This window comes from Penicillium antarcticum (assembly GCF_028974205.1).
Source record: "Penicillium antarcticum strain IBT 31339 chromosome Unknown utg000009l_segment0_segment0, whole genome shotgun sequence".
NCBI classification, from domain to species: Eukaryota; Fungi; Ascomycota; class Eurotiomycetes; order Eurotiales; family Aspergillaceae; genus Penicillium; species Penicillium antarcticum.
The window spans coordinates 5,560,665-5,580,621 of record NW_026695307.1 but is presented as its reverse complement, the minus strand read 5'-3'; the positions used below and the strand labels follow the sequence as shown (position 1 = coordinate 5,580,621).

General features: G+C 50.3%; 7 protein-coding genes across 7 annotated transcripts; 5 read left to right on the top strand and 2 right to left on the bottom strand.

Moving 5' to 3' along the window:
- Nucleotides 1-1,880: 1,880 nt before the first annotated feature.
- Nucleotides 1,881-3,877, bottom strand: N7508_010453 (uncharacterized protein; the record flags this gene model as incomplete). Its single annotated transcript, XM_058468513.1, has 2 exons — nt 1,881-2,975; nt 3,032-3,877. 2 exons carry the CDS (start codon nt 3,875-3,877, stop codon nt 1,881-1,883), a joined length of 1,941 nt encoding a protein of 646 aa, XP_058316359.1.
- Nucleotides 3,878-4,763: 886 nt separating this feature from the next.
- Nucleotides 4,764-5,201, top strand: N7508_010452 (serine palmitoyltransferase small subunit family protein; the record flags this gene model as incomplete). Its single annotated transcript, XM_058468512.1, has 1 exon — nt 4,764-5,201. One exon carries the CDS (start codon nt 4,764-4,766, stop codon nt 5,199-5,201), a length of 438 nt encoding a protein of 145 aa, XP_058316358.1.
- Nucleotides 5,202-6,283: 1,082 nt separating this feature from the next.
- Nucleotides 6,284-7,887, top strand: N7508_010451 (rhomboid family membrane protein; the record flags this gene model as incomplete). The annotated part of the gene is made up of 2 exons (XM_058468511.1): nt 6,284-6,740; nt 6,806-7,887. The coding sequence occupies 2 exons, from the start codon at nt 6,284-6,286 to the stop codon at nt 7,885-7,887; spliced, it is 1,539 nt and encodes a 512-aa protein (XP_058316357.1).
- A 361-nt stretch (nt 7,888-8,248) lies between these two features.
- N7508_010450 (DHHC family palmitoyltransferase) lies at nt 8,249-9,912 on the top strand (the record flags this gene model as incomplete). Its single annotated transcript, XM_058468510.1, has 2 exons — nt 8,249-8,447; nt 8,534-9,912. 2 exons carry the CDS (start codon nt 8,249-8,251, stop codon nt 9,910-9,912), a joined length of 1,578 nt encoding a protein of 525 aa, XP_058316356.1.
- A 203-nt stretch (nt 9,913-10,115) lies between these two features.
- N7508_010449 (ubiquitin-conjugating enzyme E2) lies at nt 10,116-11,063 on the top strand (the record flags this gene model as incomplete). The annotated part of the gene is made up of 1 exon (XM_058468509.1): nt 10,116-11,063. The coding sequence occupies one exon, from the start codon at nt 10,116-10,118 to the stop codon at nt 11,061-11,063; it is 948 nt and encodes a 315-aa protein (XP_058316355.1).
- Nucleotides 11,064-11,287: 224 nt separating this feature from the next.
- Nucleotides 11,288-17,038, bottom strand: N7508_010448 (uncharacterized protein; the record flags this gene model as incomplete). Its single annotated transcript, XM_058468508.1, has 4 exons — nt 11,288-15,147; nt 15,217-15,661; nt 15,712-16,781; nt 16,972-17,038. 4 exons carry the CDS (start codon nt 17,036-17,038, stop codon nt 11,288-11,290), a joined length of 5,442 nt encoding a protein of 1,813 aa, XP_058316354.1.
- An 878-nt stretch (nt 17,039-17,916) lies between these two features.
- Nucleotides 17,917-19,417, top strand: N7508_010447 (uncharacterized protein; the record flags this gene model as incomplete). The annotated part of the gene is made up of 6 exons (XM_058468507.1): nt 17,917-18,166; nt 18,225-18,343; nt 18,398-18,459; nt 18,513-18,538; nt 18,593-18,942; nt 18,995-19,417. 6 exons carry the CDS (start codon nt 17,917-17,919, stop codon nt 19,415-19,417), a joined length of 1,230 nt encoding a protein of 409 aa, XP_058316353.1.
- Nucleotides 19,418-19,957: the final 540 nt, after the last annotated feature.

The following is a 19,957-nucleotide window of genomic DNA, read 5'->3' as shown; positions in this document are numbered from 1 at the left end:
ATGAATCAGGAATGCGTATGTGGGTTTGTCACAATATCAAGGTCACCGACTCTGACGGATCCAGAAAATTCAAGTTACGTAGACGCGATGAACTGCAACTAGATATTTCAATTCACTGTTTTAGTCATCAATGATTCTTTCTTGGGGCTACATTGCCCGTGATCTTCTTTACGTCACTGTGCCAGTCTTGTGTGATTGCAATTTCAGCTCAGGCAATGTGGAACGGGACGACTCGTCTTCTCGTCACATTGTATCAAGTTCTCTTTGAACATAGATGGTCAGAGTGACTGCGAACCTGATCCCAGCGCATGTCGAAACTTTGTTATTGAGCCTCACTGTGCGACATCATGTACTCAAAGGCAGCATGCAGTTTCAAATCACATGCATTAAGCCGCATTACGTACTTCATATGTAACCTTGCTTTCTCATCAGATGATGTATAAAGAGACCGACTCTTCCAGGATGACGTGAGAGCAAGATTTCCTTCAAAGTCGTATACAATATCATCCGGATAGACTTTTCCAAGCCAAGCAGCTTACCATCGATAGTTGTTATACCAGCGGCTCATATATCGAGATTTCCCCCTCACACGGCGGATTCTTATTCCAAATATAGACCGATCGAATGTGTTAACAACGTGCCGGTGTAGCGCTATATACTTCAACCACCGGTACCACAGCCAACAAGGGTTTACAGTCCTCGGAGTAGCACATGTCGGATCGGCGGAACAAACCGTCCAGCAGATAAATAGCGTGCACTCCACATCTTATTTCGAACACTATCCAGCCGCTAGAGCCTACAGCTCCATTCCTCGACACTGAATTATCTACGAATATGCCGCCTTATTACACATACATGCCCTACCCCACAGAACGAGGAGGCCTAACAGCTCAAGAGCTTGTATACGCACGCATGCCCTGTTACTCCGGAAAAACAGAGTGTACATCTCGTGAGTGACTGCTTCTTTCAGGCATTTTTCTGTCAAAAGCTAGCGGGCTGACAGCTCCAAACGACAGACCAAGACAACCTTCCAACGAGTTGTGTCTTGTGCTGGGATTTCCTAGGGGCCGAATCTACTTATCGTCGACTACCCTGCGGGCATATCTTTCATCTCCCCTGTATTGATCATTGGATTCGGAGGCAGGATGCTAGTTGTCCGCTTTGTCGGCGGACGTTTTATCATCTGCGCATGCCGAGGTTGGTACATATGGCTGAGTCTCCGAGGAGGGAGCCGGAAGTTTCCGCTACTGTGAATTTGAAGAATGTGAAAACGTGGTTGGCTAGGAGGATATTTGCGAACTAGGACATTTGTGCGATGGTCTTGAGATTTTTTTCTTTTTTTTTTTTTTTTTTTTTGTTTGTTTATAAAGAAGCGTGGGTTGCGGGCTTGGGTGGAGTTATATGATGGACATTGTTACTTGGAAACTCCGGCGATTTGTGCTTGGATCTAATACAAGTCACTTTTATCTGTGCATCACCTGGTTTCAATAGAGTGCTCGGAGTCACAAGCGCGAAACTGACCTTCTTGTGGTTTGAAAACATGTCAGGGTATATAAACAGGGGGTCATAAATGTTTTCCCACCCCCAGCTTCATATGATCTATATGATGCAGCCAAGGCCCTCAAAAACGGGCAAAAAAAAGACGCCAAAGTGAGGACAACATAATATGTCACATGGGACACGCTTTTTGGAGGCTGACAATCAATCAATCAATCAATTAACCTGTTGCAGCCTATTGGAGGCTGACACTGTCTCATACTTCATAGCACTTTCTACACATTTGTATATGATCCCTGTTCTATATCGTGCAAATTCAAAGTGAAACCGTCAAATTCATTGAAATATTCATATCTAGAGTCTGCACAATTCTACGTCCAATCTTAATTCCAGACATCCATACGCTTCTGGATGTTCAGAATCTTAGCCTGGTCGGCCTCGGAATAGTCACTGAGATCCGCTTCATCTGAACCAAAGGCATCACTGATGACCTCCTCAATCTGATCTAGAGTAAGACCAATGAGCCCAACAGAGCGTGCATTACCGACTTGGCACATCTCCTCGCCGACTGCAGCTTCAATGACACCCTCACCTCCTTTTGAAGCGAGATCAGACTCAAAGCTATGGAACACCTGCCGAAGAGGTTCCAAAGCCTGGCTACGGAAGAACTTGACGGTCTTTTCGAGCTGAAGCTTCTCTCGTAGAACAGGCGAAGAAAGCAGCAGATAATAAAGACTCAGCGCGGAGTGAAGTGGTGGACCTTGGGTCTGGGTGAGACGGGTCCAAGTTGCGACAATACTTGGCGCTGAGCTTGACGCGGTAACCGAGGAGAAGAGATGTGGGAAGAGAGCCCAGAAGTAGAGCGGGTCTTGGAAGACATTTTCAGATGACTGGTCGGAGCTGCGCAACAATTCATCCTTCAGCCATGCAATGGCACTGTCCCGAGCAGAGACCAGGCGATCATCTTCCAAGATTTTGTAGATGAGCTTGAATCTGGTTTCCGATGATGGATGGCTTTGGAAAACAGTAGCCGGAATTTGGCGGACGATACCATGACTCTGGCGGGCGGTGCACGCAGTTAGGATCACCACGTACTCCTTGAACTCGGTTTCGCTGGGCGTGGCCTCGATGGGCTGTTGCAAAGCGTAGACCGTGATGGCCATGAGGGAGTCGAGGAGTGCGTGCGGCTGACCAAATGCAATTTCATCTAGGCTTGTGTGGCCACCGACAAAGTAGCTGAAGATTTGTGCTAGGTTGGGGAACACGGGCAGGTCGGGCAATGGCTGCCCCGAGGCGAACAAGGTAGATCCTGCAGCCCGGGCTGCCAGTAGGAGGAGCGAACCATGGCGCTCCAGTGGAATCTCGTCGGGATTTTTCGGTGGCTCCTCGAAGTCGAGCTGCGCAGGTTGATCTGTGGGTGATTGGGAAATTATTGACAGGAGCTGATTACTATCAATGCCAAAATCCCGTGATAAAGCCTATATAACCAGTCAGACGATCAATTCTGTGAAATATTCAAGATTCACCATCATACCACCAGCTTGCCCATGATCATATCACGCTCCTTGAGCTCCTTGGTAGATCCATATGCATCACTCCGGGACTGAGTGGGTAGCCGCAGGTCGGGATGCAGATGCTCCTGCATGCGAATGGTCCACGACATACCCGGGTCGACGGGGCCAGAGAAGCTCAAGAGATATGACTTGAGCAACTCAAGCAGACCAAATTGTGTGAATTTCCGAACAAGAAGAGTTTCGTTATCGGCATAGGGCGAGGGCGAAGCAACCTCCGCCTCGGGGTCCGGCGCTGACGCTGCGGCAACCTTAAGAACACTTGATTCGCTGGCGGCGCGTGGAGGAGGTGCCGGCCGTTTTGACGGGGAGACCGCATGGAGGAACTGGAGGAAGGCGAGAGTGGTCTCGTTGGTCGGCATCGATGTGTATGCCTCAAGAGCTGCTTGAAGAGACGTGGCGATAAATCGACTAGGGGCCTTGGTCTGGATGCGTGTATGAAGTGTCGAGAGCATTCCGAGAAGACAATTGAACTGTAAGATGTGTAGGGCCAGTCCCCCATCAGTCGCCTCTTCCTCGTCTTCATCTTCATCTTCGGGCTGGAGTTGCATCAGAGACTCTGAAACACGCAAGATGACTTCCCGGGGATTTCCAAGTCGCGCAACATCTTGGAGGCAGTCTGTAGATGCGGGGAGCATGGGAAGCAGCAGCTTCACCAGGTCCCAACCGATATTCGTAGTAAGCTTCTCATCCTGCAGGAGCTCGTGCAGAAGTGGCAAACGCTCTGGGGTTAATTGATACTCGAGCAAAGTCAGATAAGTCAGATAATCTGTCGCTGGAGGCAGCGCTTGAACGAGAGGGTCTTCCATGGTGGTTGTTGTGTTTCGATGTGCGCGGCGGGGAAGGTGAAACGCGGCCACTGCGATGACATCAGCGGCAGAATCCACTGAAGAAAGACGGGCCATGATCTTCTCTTCACGACATGCCTGGATGTTCTCATCTTGTGTCTCTAGTTCTCACCTTCTTTGCTCCATGCTCAGGTTGTCAGGTTGATAGCTGATAATTGACCTCCCGCATGTCTAATCATCAGCTCATGATTATGCCATATATCCAGATGTTGGATATGTTGGGCTGGCTAGACCTAGTTTCGGAATTCGACCCGATCTTGAAGTTTCTCTCCTGGGCAACTATGTGGCAGCATAATCAATTCACGTGATGTAAAACAGCAAAGCTATCGGGATTGTCGGAGCTCTCGGAACTGTGCCTGGTTCCTGCAAAGCCAAGAACCAAAAGAATGCAAACCTTGGCATGGAGTGAGTAATGGCAAATAAAATCTGCGTGAGCTAACTCTATAGACCGAGTTCGGAATGCCTCAAAATTGGACCTATACTCCGAGTTTCCTTATTCCCTGCTTGTGGTTGCCGATATTTCCGACCCTTCCTAGTCTGCGCTCCACTCCTTACTTCACAATGCAGGTAGGGCTGAAATATAATCTCTTGGGCGTCATACTTTTCAATCTTCTTCTTTTCTGGTTCACTTGTTCCCATGTCTATGACATCTAGCAGTCTGGCTGTCTCTACGTACATCTGTGCACATTCCCATTCTGATCAATATCCTTACATTGGGTCTTTGCCCTTTGTCTGTCTCTTCCTCCATATTTGAGAACGGCAAGGTCAAGAAATCTCCTTTCTAGCCTGGCCGCTTTCATTGGCGATATCTTCGCGCCTATTGATATCCCTGTCCCAGCACGCGACAATGAGTGCGACAATGACCGAGATGCAGTCGTTTTATACTCCGTCCACATCCGACCGGATTTCTCCACCTGCCCCGGCAGCGATGAACGAGCTCATGAATAGATACTCTTCGGCGAGGAGTAGTGCCACATTCAAGGGCGGTTACCCACGCAAATATCGCAACGTCTTCCAGCAAGGTATAGATCGCGTACGGCTTGAATACTACCGGTACGAAGTCACATTTGGGCTATACGTTATGACGCCGGGTGAGAAACTCGTGGCCAACACGTCCGTCCTCATTGTGCTCTCTTTGCTGGCGTGCGCGCTTGTTTATTTCCCGTCGCTACTTTACACCAAACTCTCCAGCGTCCTGTGGCTCCTCACCGGCCGTAACGGTGAACAAGTGGATGCATCTTTGGGCATCCTGGCTGATCATTGGAACCCATTCCCCCCTGCATGAGCTGCCTTTCGTGATTTGATCTTCTGGCAAGCCCTGTTGTTTTTCCGTGCCCACTTTAGATATCACACCTCGTGCAGCGGGTCTCTGGTCTGTTGCAGACGCTTAATGCCTCTTATATACCCCAGATGCCAGGTACTGCGTGTGATCTCTATGGGCATGGTCTATATTGATCCCGGTCACTCGCTTTCTGTTGCTTCTGCCTTTTTTTGACCGCGTTCTCCCTCCTCGGAAGGATGTTTCACGTTCCTTTTTTTTTGCTTATATACCCTCACATTCCTATTTCTTGGGTCTGGATGATGCGTTTCTGTTTTACTCCTCCCATCTTCCCACGATTATGATTGGGCACGAGTACACGAAGAAATGCTCGACGTTGAAACGTGGTTTCCGTGGATGCATATTCCTGTTGGTGTTCCATTTGCTTCAGCTACTTGTGACAGTAGCCTATAAATTATATTGATACCAGTCTAATACATAATGTTAACGTTGACCATGGATATGTTTGCACTAGCCCCGTGACTGGTGCCGGGCGGAGTATAACATTGCGTAGTCAATGCTTGGCATGAGGCTGAGATCGCGTGCGCGTTGGCCTCACGAATTACAAGAGTCTTAAGTTTCTTCACACTCCCCACGTTTAAATAGACTAGATGATCAATCTAAGGCACTCGAAATGGACAGAGCAGAGGCGGATTCAGAGATGTCAAAGTAGAGCGTAAACAATACAGTAATCAGTATACTCGTTCCACCACGTTCATAAGCCACCAGCAACCGTCCAATACTGGCACTACAAATAGACTTATGACTGCTGTACAGACTAAAGCCAAGACAAAAAGAATGTAGGGCGGAGTGCCGAGGCAGGAGAAGTAGGGCGGAGTGGAACACGCAGACCGCGCGGCTGAGTTTGCGTCAATCGGCCCAAAAATAACTCTTGAGTAATGTGACTGCCTGCTTCTTCCACTTTACTTACACAACTCTCGCTTTTAAGGGCTTCTCCATCGTTTAGGAAGCTTGTTTCAATCTCACTTTCTTTCAACCACTTGAAGGATCTTTTTCGGATCCAGCTAGACCAACCCCGGCCGCCCATCATGGCCGCCAATGACTACTACCACCAGAACATCCCACAACCTCCAACATACGACCAAGCTGTCCCTAGTTCAACAAATCAGACCCCGACGACAGCCCCTGGAATGGGCTACGCCAGCCACCCCGCAAACCATGACGACCCATCCGCCCCTTATCACAACAGAGAAAGTCAACAATCGTTTGTTTCAGACAATGAACAATACCAGGCCGCCGGACGTGTAACAGAAGGCGATCACTACTCAGAAAACATACCTTTGAAGGCTCAGACAAATTATGGCAACAACCCGGATTGGATGCGCCAACAGACACAATATCCCCCATCGCCAGGGGCTCTAGAAGATAGCCGACAACGAGATGGCCGAAAGAAAAAGGGCTTCTTCAAGAAGAAGATCGCCTGGGTGACATATCTTTTGACTTTGGCACAGATCATCGTGTTCATCGTCGAACTGGTCAAGAATGGTAAGCTTGGTTCTCGGCGCTTGACCACCTTGGAGCAAAAGCTAATCAAGACTCTCCTTTACCAGCCCAGTTGACAGGATCGGTTATTGAAACGAAACCCACATTCAACCCGATGATCGGCCCTTCGCCATACGTCCAAATTTACATGGGAGCACGCTACGACCCGTGCATGAAGAACGTAGAGGGGATTCAGAACGCCAACGAAACTATCTACTGGCCCTGCCCGAATGCCACCTCCACCACCGGTCAGACGTGCACATTGTCCGAGTCATGTGGTTTTGGCGGTGTTCCCAACCCTCATGTCGGAGGATCAACAGACGACAACCCTGCTCCCAACCAGTGGTATCGCTTCATCATTCCAATTTTCTTGCATGGAGGTTTCGTCCACATTGGCTTCAATTTGCTTGTTCAAATGACCATGGGCGCGGACATGGAGCGCATGATTGGAATTTGGCGGTATACCTTGACCTACTTTGCCAGTGGCATCTTCGGTTTTGTCCTGGGTGGAAACTATGCTTCCCAATTGGACCCTAGTGACGGTTGCTCGGGTGCCCTGTTTGGTATCCTTGCGCTATACTTGCTCGATCTTCTATATGACTGGACCCAGCGTGAGTCCCCATGGGTTGAGCTTATTATCATGATCTTGGGTGTGGCCGTGTCCTTCGTTCTGGGCCTTCTTCCCGGCCTGGATAACTTCTCCCACATCGGTGGCTTCATCATGGGACTTGCCATTGGCCTGACTATCATGCGTTCTCCCAATATTCTCCGCGAGCGCATTGGTCTGGCCCGCCAGCCATACGTCGCCATGAGTGGTGGAGCGGGTCAAGCTACCCCCGACAACAGAAAGACAACCTCCTTCATGGACATGTTCAAGAGCAAGCGCGGCATGACAAGCTCAAGTCAGGATATCGAGAACTCCAAGAACCCGATGAACTTCTTCAAGGGTCGCAAGCCTCTTTGGTGGCTATGGTGGGTTGTCCGCGCTGGTGCTCTGGTGGCCGTCCTCGTTGGATTTATTATGTTGCTCGTCGACTTTTATAAATACCCTACCTCGAACTGCTCGTGGTGCTACCGCTTGAGTTGTCTGCCTGTCAATGGCTGGTGCAAGCAGAACACTTTGACTTTCACTGATACCAACAGCACTTAATCGTGCTATATCTGCTATGTTTGGGCCATTTTATCGCATTCTATCACATATTGATGGATCTGTTAGCACTACTGTAAATATCCAGTTATCATTATACCACAAATCGTCCTTGCAAATATACAATTATGCCAGTGTAGTTCCCAAAATAGACTCCGGATATCCATGACGCCACAGCCTTACGTGTGGCTGGGGCGGAGTAAATTACGCTTACGGTACAGGTACCTGATCTCACCTGATATTCAGATTCCAAATCCGATGTCTTGACTCCACCTCTCTGATCTACTTTGCTTTATAATGGAAATCTTCCTTTGACGTCCCCCGATGCGCTTCATCCCCACTTCTGTATTGTGAACCCCTCGAAATGGCCACGTTGGCCTCGTCACCCCCGACCTCGCCCTCCTGGCCGAAGCGGCGCCCTCGAGCATGGGCTCTCCGCTGCGAACGCTACTGTTGTGCCGCAGCAAGCTGCTTTCCACTCGTCTTTGTCTATGGCCTTACAACCTGGGCGGTCTACGTCGCAATCAGCATCGGCATCAAACCGTCGAAGAGTGACTGGATTGGTACGCCGCATTCGGCCTCCTGCCTACACAGGCTTGCTTATCTACACGCAATCTATCGAATTATACTAACAATTATAACCTAACAGGCATCCCAAGTACAGCACTCGCATTCACACTTTACGCTCTCCTGAACTTCTCCTACACCGTCGCCGTATTCACCGATCCGGGATCTCCGACCCGTCGCGGCGCTGACCGCCACGAATACAACGCTGTCCCTGTCTCCGAACATCCGGAGTTCACCTCATATACTGTCAGCTCGACTGGTGAGTCGCGGTACTGCAAGAAATGCCAGTGCCCAAAACCAGACCGCGCGCACCATTGTTCAACGTGCAAGCGATGCGTCTTGAAGATGGACCACCACTGCCCGTGGCTGGCAACGTGCGTGGGACTGTATAACTACAAAGCATTTCTACTATTCTTGATCTACACTTCGCTGTTTTGTTGGGTTGTTTTTGGCGTTGCTTCTATTTGGATCTGGACTGAGATCCTCAATGATACCCAATACATGGATACCATTTTACCCGTGAATGTCGTTCTATTGGCAATCCTTGGTGGCATCATTGGGCTGGTCCTGACTGGATTCACAGCATGGCATATTAGTCTTGCTGTGCGCGGGACAACAACTATCGAGTGCCTGGAGAGGACGCGGTATGTCTCGCCTTTGCGCAAGGCATTGGACCGGAAACGCAATGAGCAACCGCCCAACGATCACTACTGGGGTGAGCCGGAACCCAGCTTAGGTGATCGACTCCAAGGGTATGGCAACCAGATTATCGACGCGCATGCCAATGCCATCCCAGGAGTCACGCGTGCCGAAGAAGGCGAAGAGCGCCTATCTCCCGCACCACGCTCAACAGATCACCTGTCCGGTGCTACAGTCCCAGACAACCATCTCACACCAGCCCAACAAGCTCTAACGCGGTCATACGCCGAAATGGAACGACAGCGTGAGCATGAACGGTACCAAGAGTACCAAAACGACGAAGACAACGAGAAAATGCCCAGCGCCTTCGACCACGGCTGGCGCCGAAACCTCCTCCACCTCTTCGGCGAACGACCGCTCCTCTGGGCCGTCCCGGTCTGCACAACGACCGGCGATGGTTGGGGCTGGGAACCCAGTGAGAAATTCCTCGAAGCTCGAGATCGTATGCGATTTCAGCGTGAGCAGAATTCTTCCGAGGAGCAGCAGTACTACCGCGAGCTGTACCAGCGTAATCTGGATAACAGTCGCAGCTGGAGAGACCCTAACTCTACGCAAGCTTTGCGCACGCCGAAACGTGGTACCACTCCCGAGCGGCCTCCCACTAGTGTCTCCATGCAGACTCTTGCTCCTAGGTCTCCTAGACCGAGACCTGGTGATAGTGATTTCGAGGATGAGATTGAAGGGAACGGATTGTTGGATCCGGGGGTTGGACGTCCTCGGACGTCACGCTCCGACACAGATGAATGGCGCGATTGGGATTAAGCGTAGCATAGCATGTAAAGGTACAAGTCAAGCATTGAATGTTCATGTGTCATTTATTCAAATATTAATATATTATGCAGAAATGTAAACGTAAGCACTGCACAACCTTAATAATGACGGGCCACTTGGCATCTTATCGATTCTCCACTTCTTATCCTCTCCAACCTCACATCCACCCATCCACAAAGAGAGCCAAAACAAAAATGACGTCCCCCTCAACCCGCCGCCTCCTAAAAGAAAGCACAGATCTTTATAAAAACCCAAGTCCTTACTTCACCGCAAGCCCAGTTACAGACGACAACCTCCACGACTGGCACTTCACTCTGGTAGGCCCACCAGCACCATCGCCCTACAGCCAAGGCCTCTACCACGGCCGCATAACCTTCCCACCAGCATACCCGCTGCGCCCACCATCCTTCCGCTTCCTCACTCCATCCGGCCGCTTCGAAGTCAACCGCGAGATCTGTCTCAGTATCTCGGGCCACCACGAGGAAACATGGCAGCCGGCTTGGGGCGTGCGCACTGCCCTTCTCGCTATCCGGAGTGAAATTATGGGTTCTGAGAGTCAGGGACAGGTTGGAGGGATGGAGGGGAGTCCGGCTGTTAGGAGGGAGTTTGCGAAACTTTCGACGCGGTGGGTATGTCGTGAGTGTGGGGTTGGGAATTTGGAGGGCATGAAAGCGTGGTGGGGGGTTTGTCGAGACCGGGGGGTTGAGGTTGATGTTGAGACTGAGGGGGCTAAAGTAGGAGATGGAGAGGGTGAGGGCGAGAAGAAGGCGGAGGAGCAGAAGGAGGACGAGGGTGAAGCTCCAAATCAGAGTGATGCTTCGGCGCAGGCGCCAGCTCAACCTTCTTGTCCAACCGAGGATACTCTAATTGCCCCATCGGCTCCGACCCTTGCTGCGGCCGTCCCGGCCACGGTGCCTGCGCAAGCATCCGCATCCGCACCCGCATCGCCGAGACCTGCAGTTGCAGCTGGATCTGGGGCTCCTGCATCTGTGCCTGCATCTACCCGCACGATTCCTGTTCGGCAAATACCCTTGGATCAGGAGTCTTCCGAGGGCGTCTGGCTAGACCGGGCCATTGTCGGTGTTGTTATTGCTCTCATCATATTGATCTTGCGACGAGTCGCCAACGTCGATGATCTATGAACATGAAAAATGGCTGTTCGTGTTGCAATGTATTTGCGTTTTGCGTTTGGGCGGCTGGGACTACATGTACGGAGTTTATATGCACATTACAAAGATACCTCTAGATGTTTATTGAAATCGAACACGATACTTGTGGAATATTGGTATTCTTCTGCTATTTTACAGTTCATTGAACTTTCATATCTGATATCAGAACTTGGGTCTTGGAAATAAGAACTGGGGGCTTAGGGAACAACCATCCACCACCATTCTTGCAAGCTCCACGCGGCTCCCTCGTCAGTTCCGTCTCCCTTGACCGCACCAACTCCAGCCAACCACTGCAGCATCATGAGAACTTCCCACGGAGCCAGAGTTGGCTTCATCATGTTAGAAATGCTGCGTGCATTAACACCAGGTCGAAGCACCATGCACCCGAGAACAGCACCCATAGCCATAGTCCAGAGACGAGGGACAAGTACACCATGGATATCAAACCACATCGGACACTTTCGCCCGATATCAGTGAATGGCGACGCAGGTGGCAGCGGCGGATGTGGAATAGATGCCGCCGTCTCGAAAATGGGATTTCCATAAACAAAGCGTTCGGTAGGAATGACCTTCACAGGAAATCGGAGACGAGCCTTATCCATTTGCCGGGTGAGATATCCGCCATCTGTAAGACCGAATTTGTCGCGGGGTGCACCATAAGGCCGTAGCTGGATACGGCCAGATGTGGCGAGGTTGATGAGAGCGATAATGTCGCCGTCTTCTGCGTTGTATTTCACGTCGAAGACGCCCAGGTTCTGGAGCTGCGGGTCCAGGATCGTTGTTTTGAATTGGGCCGCGCGAACGAGTTGGGTGCTGTCGACGGCACGTTTGCGGCTGAGTGTCTGCAGGAAGTTGTCTGAGATATCGTAGTTGCGGCCTGGGAGGATGCGGCCACTGTTGGTCATTGTGATGACTCGGTCGTTGACCAGTGCCTGTGTGGCATCTGTGATCATAGTTTCGCCAATTTGACCCAGGACATCCGCTGCCTCGGCGGGTTTGTAGCTCTCCTCTGAGGTGATGATGTTTGCGCGGACCCAGGACTTGGCATCTTCGAGACGGGCCACGCGCTTTTGCCCTGCAGTGAGTTCGGCTTGATTTTTCTCAGCCACAGGAACAGCGAATGGAGTGCGGGCCATAAGAGCGCGCTTGTGGTTGATAGTTGAGCCGTGGATAGACTGGTAGACCTCGTCGCTTGCTGTGAGAGGTTCCTCGCGTATCTCGAACACCGCGTCAAACTGTTCGCGTGTTGCGGGAAGATCGGGGATACTCTGGGAGAGAGGAACATCTAAGTGAGCGCTTGCCCACTCAACAACACCGGGCCAGTCGTAATTTTCCAAATCTCCATAGTCAATGGTAGGGACCTGGTCCTTCTCGTAGGCATCGAGATACCGTTCTTGGAAGTCCCTCTGCATCTTCGCAACCTGTAGACGATTTCTGTTGAGAGTGCGCCGGGCCTTTTGTTCCATCGCGGCTGGGTCGTGGTCTGGGAAAGCTCGTACTACGAGATCCCACTCGACAATCCTTCCGTCCAATCCACCAGTGAGAACCCGGACGGCGGTGATGGCGATCATGATCTTTCGGAGCATTTGCTCGGGAATGTTACTGCGGGTCTGTCGACGGACGATGTGGCGAGATGCGGGTTTGTCCTTCTCGAGTGTTGCAATCTCATCAAGTGCAGCCAACCGGCGGTTAGTCCGCGGCTTACGTCGCTTCTTTCGTTTGAGCTGGAACTCATCATCAGTCTGTAATCGACGGGCAGTAGTTGACCGTGTCTCTGCGGGCATTGGGACTGGACGTAGCGGTGGTCGAGGCATGTCTAACTCAAATCGAATTTCCCCGCTGACTGGCTCTGTCTCGAAGTCACCTTGCATGGTTTGGTTGATAAAAGGCATGCCCTCGAGGCTGTAGTCGAAAATGTCCTCGTTGTCCATCTCCCACTTCAGAATTTTATCAGCTGTGGAGTGGAAAATGTTCTGTGAATCGGTAATGGGTTGCTCTGAGGGCTCTGACTGAGCGGTCAATTCAGCCAATCGACTGACAAATTGCTCAGTGTTGACACCGCGCTTCGATTTCTTAGCTTTCACGGGCCACGAGGCCGTGGAAAATGTGCCACTGTTTGAATAGAATTCCTGCACCGGTGCCATGAGCAGGGCATATTGGCTGATATTGGAGATTGGCCGCATGCGTTTTTTAGGATCGATGAGTGTGTCTAAGCGCCTAGTGGACCTCTTTCTGATCGATTTCCGGTCAGGACGAATAATCGAAGTGAGTGGATGGGACTCGGTGTCTAGCGAAGGAGGTCTTGTAAGTGTCATCAGTCGCTGGACTCCATAGAGCCTTTCCATCTCCTCTTCCAACATCATGGCATCCGCCTCGGCTTGCAAGCCCCGCATGAGGCGTTTTTGAATGGTTCTTCCTCTCCGTGCCTCTGCGGCCTTGGCAAATGCAGGCTTCTGTTGTAAAGTAACCATAGCCTTAGTGTCCACAGGAAAATTGAATCTCTGTTGTTTGGGTGGTGCACGGATTGCTCGACGTCCGCTTCTTGTCAATTGAGGGTCCAACACCACATTCTCTGAGAAGCTCGGCCGTGGTTCGTGAACGTCGGTTTTCAGAATTTTAGTCTGCAGATTTTTGACCTTGGGATCCTCGGGGGAAATCTCAGGCTTCAACAGAATTGTTCTGGTGACCATCACACCCTTTTTGTCTCTGCCACTAAATGTCAACTGCCGGATCTGGCCGGCATCAACCATTGCCTTGGTCGCAGTCTTGATGGTACGCATATCCGGTCTCTCGTTTGGTTTGTCCTTCATCCATTCCGAAACAAAGGCATACCAAAGCGCAGCGCCCGTTGGGAACACGCCACCAGCCCTTTCGATGAGCTCCATGATCATCTTTCTGCGGAGGAAACTAATTGAGCCGCCTCTCTCAATCAACGGCTTCAGGGGTGCGATGGGTAGTTCCTTTGCAACTCGATCCGTGCTAAGCCAGTTCCTGTGCCGAGAAGTTCCAGTTGTTGCATTCGACTGTTGAGACCCTGATCTTCCACGAGGTGTATAGTGTTCAACTGGCTTGAGTGGTGAGGATGCTAAAGCGTTTTCTTTGGTTGGACTTCGATTGGAATCGCCCACACGGCGTCGTTTTGAAGGAGTTTGGCTTTGTTCATCATCAAGTGGATGTACACTGGCAGTTCTGTCTCGGTGGCGTGTTGTAGTAACTGCAGCTAAGTTCTCTGTGCTCACGACAACTGCATTTTCTGGCAAGGTCCCTTCGGGGGGTTCCAGGGATACATGATTGTCTTCACCTTGGGCATACTGAACACGAGGACGCTTTGATGGTCTTTCGGGTTCCAGTCCATTCCTATTTGGTGTTGACGACGGTCCAGGTGAGTTCACAGTGCGCCAAGCACTATTCGAATATGCATTTTCATTGGCAATGGATTCCGATGCGCGAGTTGAGGCATTGTCCGCCTCGAGTTCATCATCGGAGATGTCGTCCTTAATGAACCAAGGGAACTCGGCGAGCTTTGATGATTTGAAAACTGCAATTCGACTCTTCCTAGGTCGACCTCGGGCCTTGCCAGTGGGTCTTCTTTTTCCAGGAGGGGTGATGTACACTCCAGGTACAGGCATATCCATGATCAGAGCATTGTACTCAGTCCAGCTCTCATCCATTCCGAGTGCTTTGAGCTTCTCTAACCTCGACATTCCCCAGAATGCATAGGGTCTGGCGGCTGACTTTCTCACCTTCTGCGGGGTAACATTTTCCAAATCATCCAATGCAGGGGTTTTGTCGGACGCGGGTTGGAGTTCTGGCTCTGGGGCTGCAGACTCAGCCACCAAAGATTCAATGGCTGCAGAGACTTGTGGCGGAGATTCTTCTGTCGCGGATTCTCTCCCTTCAGATCCCCTCGCTGCAAGTGCTTTGGCCTCCTTTATTTTAGCAATCCTTGCTATCGTCTTTTTGTTCAGAGTGCCTTTGGGACGTCCCTTTGTTCGCGGGGCGACATCAATGTGTTGTTTAGACCCAGGAGGGAGCTTGTCGAGACGTGTACGTACAACTGCGAGACATGTTAGTCATATGTATTCATGTTTTCGAGGCCTATCAACTCGTTCAGGAAAGACCATACCGTTTCTGCCATCAGGGAGCTGGACCACGAACGGATCACTGGTGGAAAGCAAGTAATCCGAAGGATTAGCACTCTTAATCCCGTCAAGTAGACTAGCGTTAGGGTTCTTCATCAGTCCAACAGGGGGTGCCTTTTGGGGAAATCCAAGTTCATCGAGTTGAGCAACAACATCGAAGCGTGGGATTTCAATCTTCAATGATTTGGCTTTCTTTTCTGGGAATTCAACTGCCTCCCAGGACGCTCGGCCAGCTTCCACGAGCTTTGCGAAATTGTGTCCGGTATAATGAATGTAGAACATGGTCGTCTTTTGCATTGCCATGTCTCGAACGATTGCATACTGGCGAAGATGGAGCGGTTGAGACATTTGCCAAAGATCAACTAGACGATGCAAGATATTCTCTGAGGCTCTTCTGTAGAAGTTTCCGAAGAGAGTCTGGGCGACTTCCTATACATTTAGTTAGCTCGAGTTCGCTTGGAAGGATAGCTTTCTCTTGCCTGATTTGCTATGCCTGATGTACCTGTACGCTCAATAATGTCAAACATCTGGTTGTGGACGTTGCGTTGTGGATTCCAAGTGGGCACCACCCGTCCAACATCTTCGATGTGCTCTTGTATCAGGTTAATGGCACCTTCGTCTGCGTCAAACTCCCGTTTGTCTGCAATATCCAGCTCCTCTTGGTCTATGTCACCAAATTCCTCCCCTTGATCGTCCGCGGCATCAATATCGAATTCGTGAAACATTTTGTAGTCCGATTCTGTGGGCTCCCGTAGAAGCTTGATGCAAGGGTGCAGCTTATCGTACTGCGACATCGCTCTAACGCGCTTCAAAACACCTATTCGCTCATATTTGCGAACCGCACGAGACAGGATTCGCCATCGCCACCGGTCGTCAAACTCCAGAAGCCGTTTCAGATCATTGCGGGTGACAATTTGGAATTTTCGGAGGATATCGAAAAGCTTGATATTGAAAGCATCGAAATCAATCATTGGCTGTGATTGTTCCTGTAACTTCCCATCTCCTTCGTTGGAAGTTGGGCGCAAGAATCGTTTCAGCGTACAGAGACTTGTTCGGGCCCCTTTGATCTGGACCGGACGCTTATCGATATATCCTTTGGCGTGTAATTTATCTGTGCGGGTTGGAACAGAGCGTTTGTCCTGGCCACTGAGCTTGCACAGGTCTGGCTGAACAATACCTTCCCACTTGCGAGAAGCGATGACCGACAGCAGAACCAGCTCCAGTGGCATTACTTTGCTTTCATCTGGTTCATGGCCAGTAATAGCGAGCCATGTTCTTTCTTTTGAGACAAATATTCGAACCTGTGATTGAGGCTCTTGGTCGGCATCTTGATCGTCCTCGGAAGCCTGTGAGTCAAGTTGTTCGGCCTCGTCCAGTGTGAGATGGTTATATTCAGACGTTTGACCGACGGACACCTCTGAATTCTTCGTGAGCCAGCTCCAAACCTTTACTTGGAACCTACGATCGATATTCTGTTGGCTCGTCCCATCCTGCGATTGGCTCTGATAGAAGGTCGTGATGGCTTGGAGAACAAATGACAAAGTCGCACCTAGGAGTGAATTAGAATATCTGACAGTGGGGCCCAAAATAAGTGCAGTGCTGTATAAGATGCGTGGAAGCCGAAAGGCAGGCCGAAGTACACACGGAAACTGGCATAAAACGTTTATACTTCGGCGCCAAGCGATGACATGCATCCCCGGGGTGATGAATTGTGGGTCTGAGCGAAGAGCTATACTCACCTTGGTTGCCGCACAGTGCGACTTCGTTCAGCACGTAATTAATGAGAAGTTGTAAGCTTGGTGCCATAGCTACATAGCTGTGGCGATGATCTGATATGATTCAGAAGGAATGCGAGGGGTGATGAGGGTGGAGAGAAAAAGGATGAGAAAAGCGAGGGGTGAAAAGATCAGATGTCGACTCGAACTCCGGTCGCTCCAGTTTGTCTTTTTCTGTCGTTTCCCACCGCTTCCATATTGGGTTTATTTCTGTCGCATGCCACCGCCTTCTTGATACGGCTTATTAACTTGCTCTACTTCTTTAATTCGCAAACGCTACAAATTTGGCCATAGGGTGATAAAAGCTTTGACATATTCATAACGCAATCGCAAGATGCCAACGTTACTCGCTCAAGATATCCTTAGGATATCCCGGAAGTAGCGGAACAAACGGATGTGAAGCATAAACAATCGGGATCGGCGTCCGGGTTGACCGATGTAAGCAGTCTGCAGGTCTCGACTCACATTACCGGTTTTCTAGCCTGCTCCATGTTGAAATATCTACTGCATGCTGACATTGAATCATTCTAGGGGCACTATTGGCAAACAGGTTTTGGCGAAGGCCCATTGTCTTCCTTAATTCATATGGATTAGATTGAATAAGAGAGACAAAGGTATCAATTCAATATAAAGAATAGACGTTGCATGCAAACACCTGAAGAGTTGAAGATCAGAGGGCTGTGTAGATACTTGTTTTCGATGACATCACGCCACCTTACGTCAGGTACCTACCAACGCAGCCAAACTTGTAAGGCGACGGATGTACCCGGGCCCCCGTCGTTTCCGGTCAATTTCTCTGTCTGACGCCTCTCTCTATCTTGCTTTCACTTTCAACTTGCACGCCATGTCCTGATATCCCCTGAATCCATCCATATACCCCTGGAAATTCTATCAATCGGTCCCGTCCTGATGGAAGGAGAAACCGTCCCAGCGCAAGAGATAGCGCAAGTCGACCCAGCGCATCTTGAAGCAGCGCAAGCCGAACCAGCAAACATCGAACCCCCAACGCACACCGAACCGCCACCCCTCCCCTATTCATTGTATACAAGGAAAAAGTCGATTGCCATTTTCTGGACGATCTTCGTGATCGATACATTGGGACAGCCACTGATCTTCTACTGGTGTCTTTGGTATCTGACGGATCTATCTCATAACGTCGGTATGTGAAAGAGGTATCCGTTGTATTTTCTCAAATCGCTGATTTACATGTCGCGCAGTTTTTTCGATTGTCACCGCGTCCTTGGGTGGTGTCTCAGTCTTCGAATACTTCTACCGTCTCTACAATTTGTTCCGCAAACACTCACGCGCTCGACCCCTGAATGCTCCCGTATCATGGGTAGGCTTTTCTGTCAAAAACAAACATGGATATGGAAACTGATGGATCTCATAGCTGGACTTCTTCCAAATCAACTTCACAATTGTGTGGTTGATCTTGGCCGTTGAGCTTATCGTGTAAGTTTGGAATGCGCCATAGAGCCCTGTATTACAAGCTAATAAGATCGCAGAGGATCGGTACCCGAGGAACCATTTGGTTAGATCAATCCCGCATCCATCATCGCTGATCATATACTGACATGTCCAACAGTGCGCCTCATCGCCATGGTTCTCCCGACCGTCATGTTCTATTTCGGCATAGTCTACCTCTCCCTCGATGTTTTCCGTATGATGGGCTACAAAGCACCTTTCCGAATTTCTTCTACGCCCAAGGGCTCCGTCATGCCAACAGCTCTGTACGCTCTTATTGAAGATGTGGTCGCAGTAGATGGTGGTGGTGGGCAGATTTACCGATACGCCTTGCGAACACGATACTTGTCGAGTCCTTATTTCCGACGAATGCTTTTCGAGATGAACTGCTTCTGGAGTGGAGGATCGATCGTATTCGCCGCTGCTATCACTGCAGTCGTGTTCACAGTCGAGGAATCCGTGGCATTCACAGTAAGTAGAAGTCCGATACCACAATTTAACATAAATTAACCCGCACAATCAGTTGGGCTGGTCCCTTCCATTTGCCTGGGCCATCGTTTGGACCATAATTACCATTCCTTGGGTCCAGAGCGACCTCCGCCGCGAAAAGAAAGCGTGGGCAGAGAACCGCGGCCAAGGTGGTATCCCTTGGGTCGACGATATCAGCGCACCTACAGCGCGCACCCGCTTCGCATCTATTCATGCGACCTTTAACCCCTGGGCCACTAAGCGTAGCCCCCCTTCCACTCCCTCTGAAGCTCCTGAGAAGGTGCCCGACGGGCTCAGCCATGGGACGCCCACTGAAGCTTCCGCTGCTGGTGCCGAGACTCCACGCACTGCGGATGGAGGCTCGCACAAGCGAACCTCCCATGAGCAAACATCCCACGAGCAGACATTCGGCGGCATCCCAGATACCGATCCCGCCAAGGAGGTTTCCCCCGTGTAATGTGTATGACTGATGAATTTGTCTTTGCAACTTGCCTTACTTGGCCGCACATGAAAATGCATTGATTTGGAGAGTACTTTATAATAGATTTTGGCATTCATTTTTTTTGAGCATGCTCGTGTCACGTGTATAGATACCCTCTTTTTATATTTCTAGGAAAGCATTGCGATTGACATTTGATATTGATATTTATACTTTATCTGTGTGCTTTTCTGCCTAATGTAACATGCGGCTAAGATTAAGCATATTAATCTGATCCACCCGCTAGCCAGTCCTTGACTCCATGGCGCAGGAAACCTGTTTTCGGCTAATCCTGCTCCGCTTGGACCACCCGTTTCGTGTTTAGCGTTGGGGTTGGAGTCTTCTTATTTTGACTTCATGCTAGTGTGAAGCTTGCCAGTTGAGTGGATGCTTAGGTGGGATTCGACAGAATCCATGTTGCGAGTTGCGAGCTCGTGCCGCCAGGTGCGTGACACTGTGCCACTGACTGGGTCAGGCTCCTCTGGATCGGTTGAGGGTGTGTGTGTGTGTGTGTGTGTG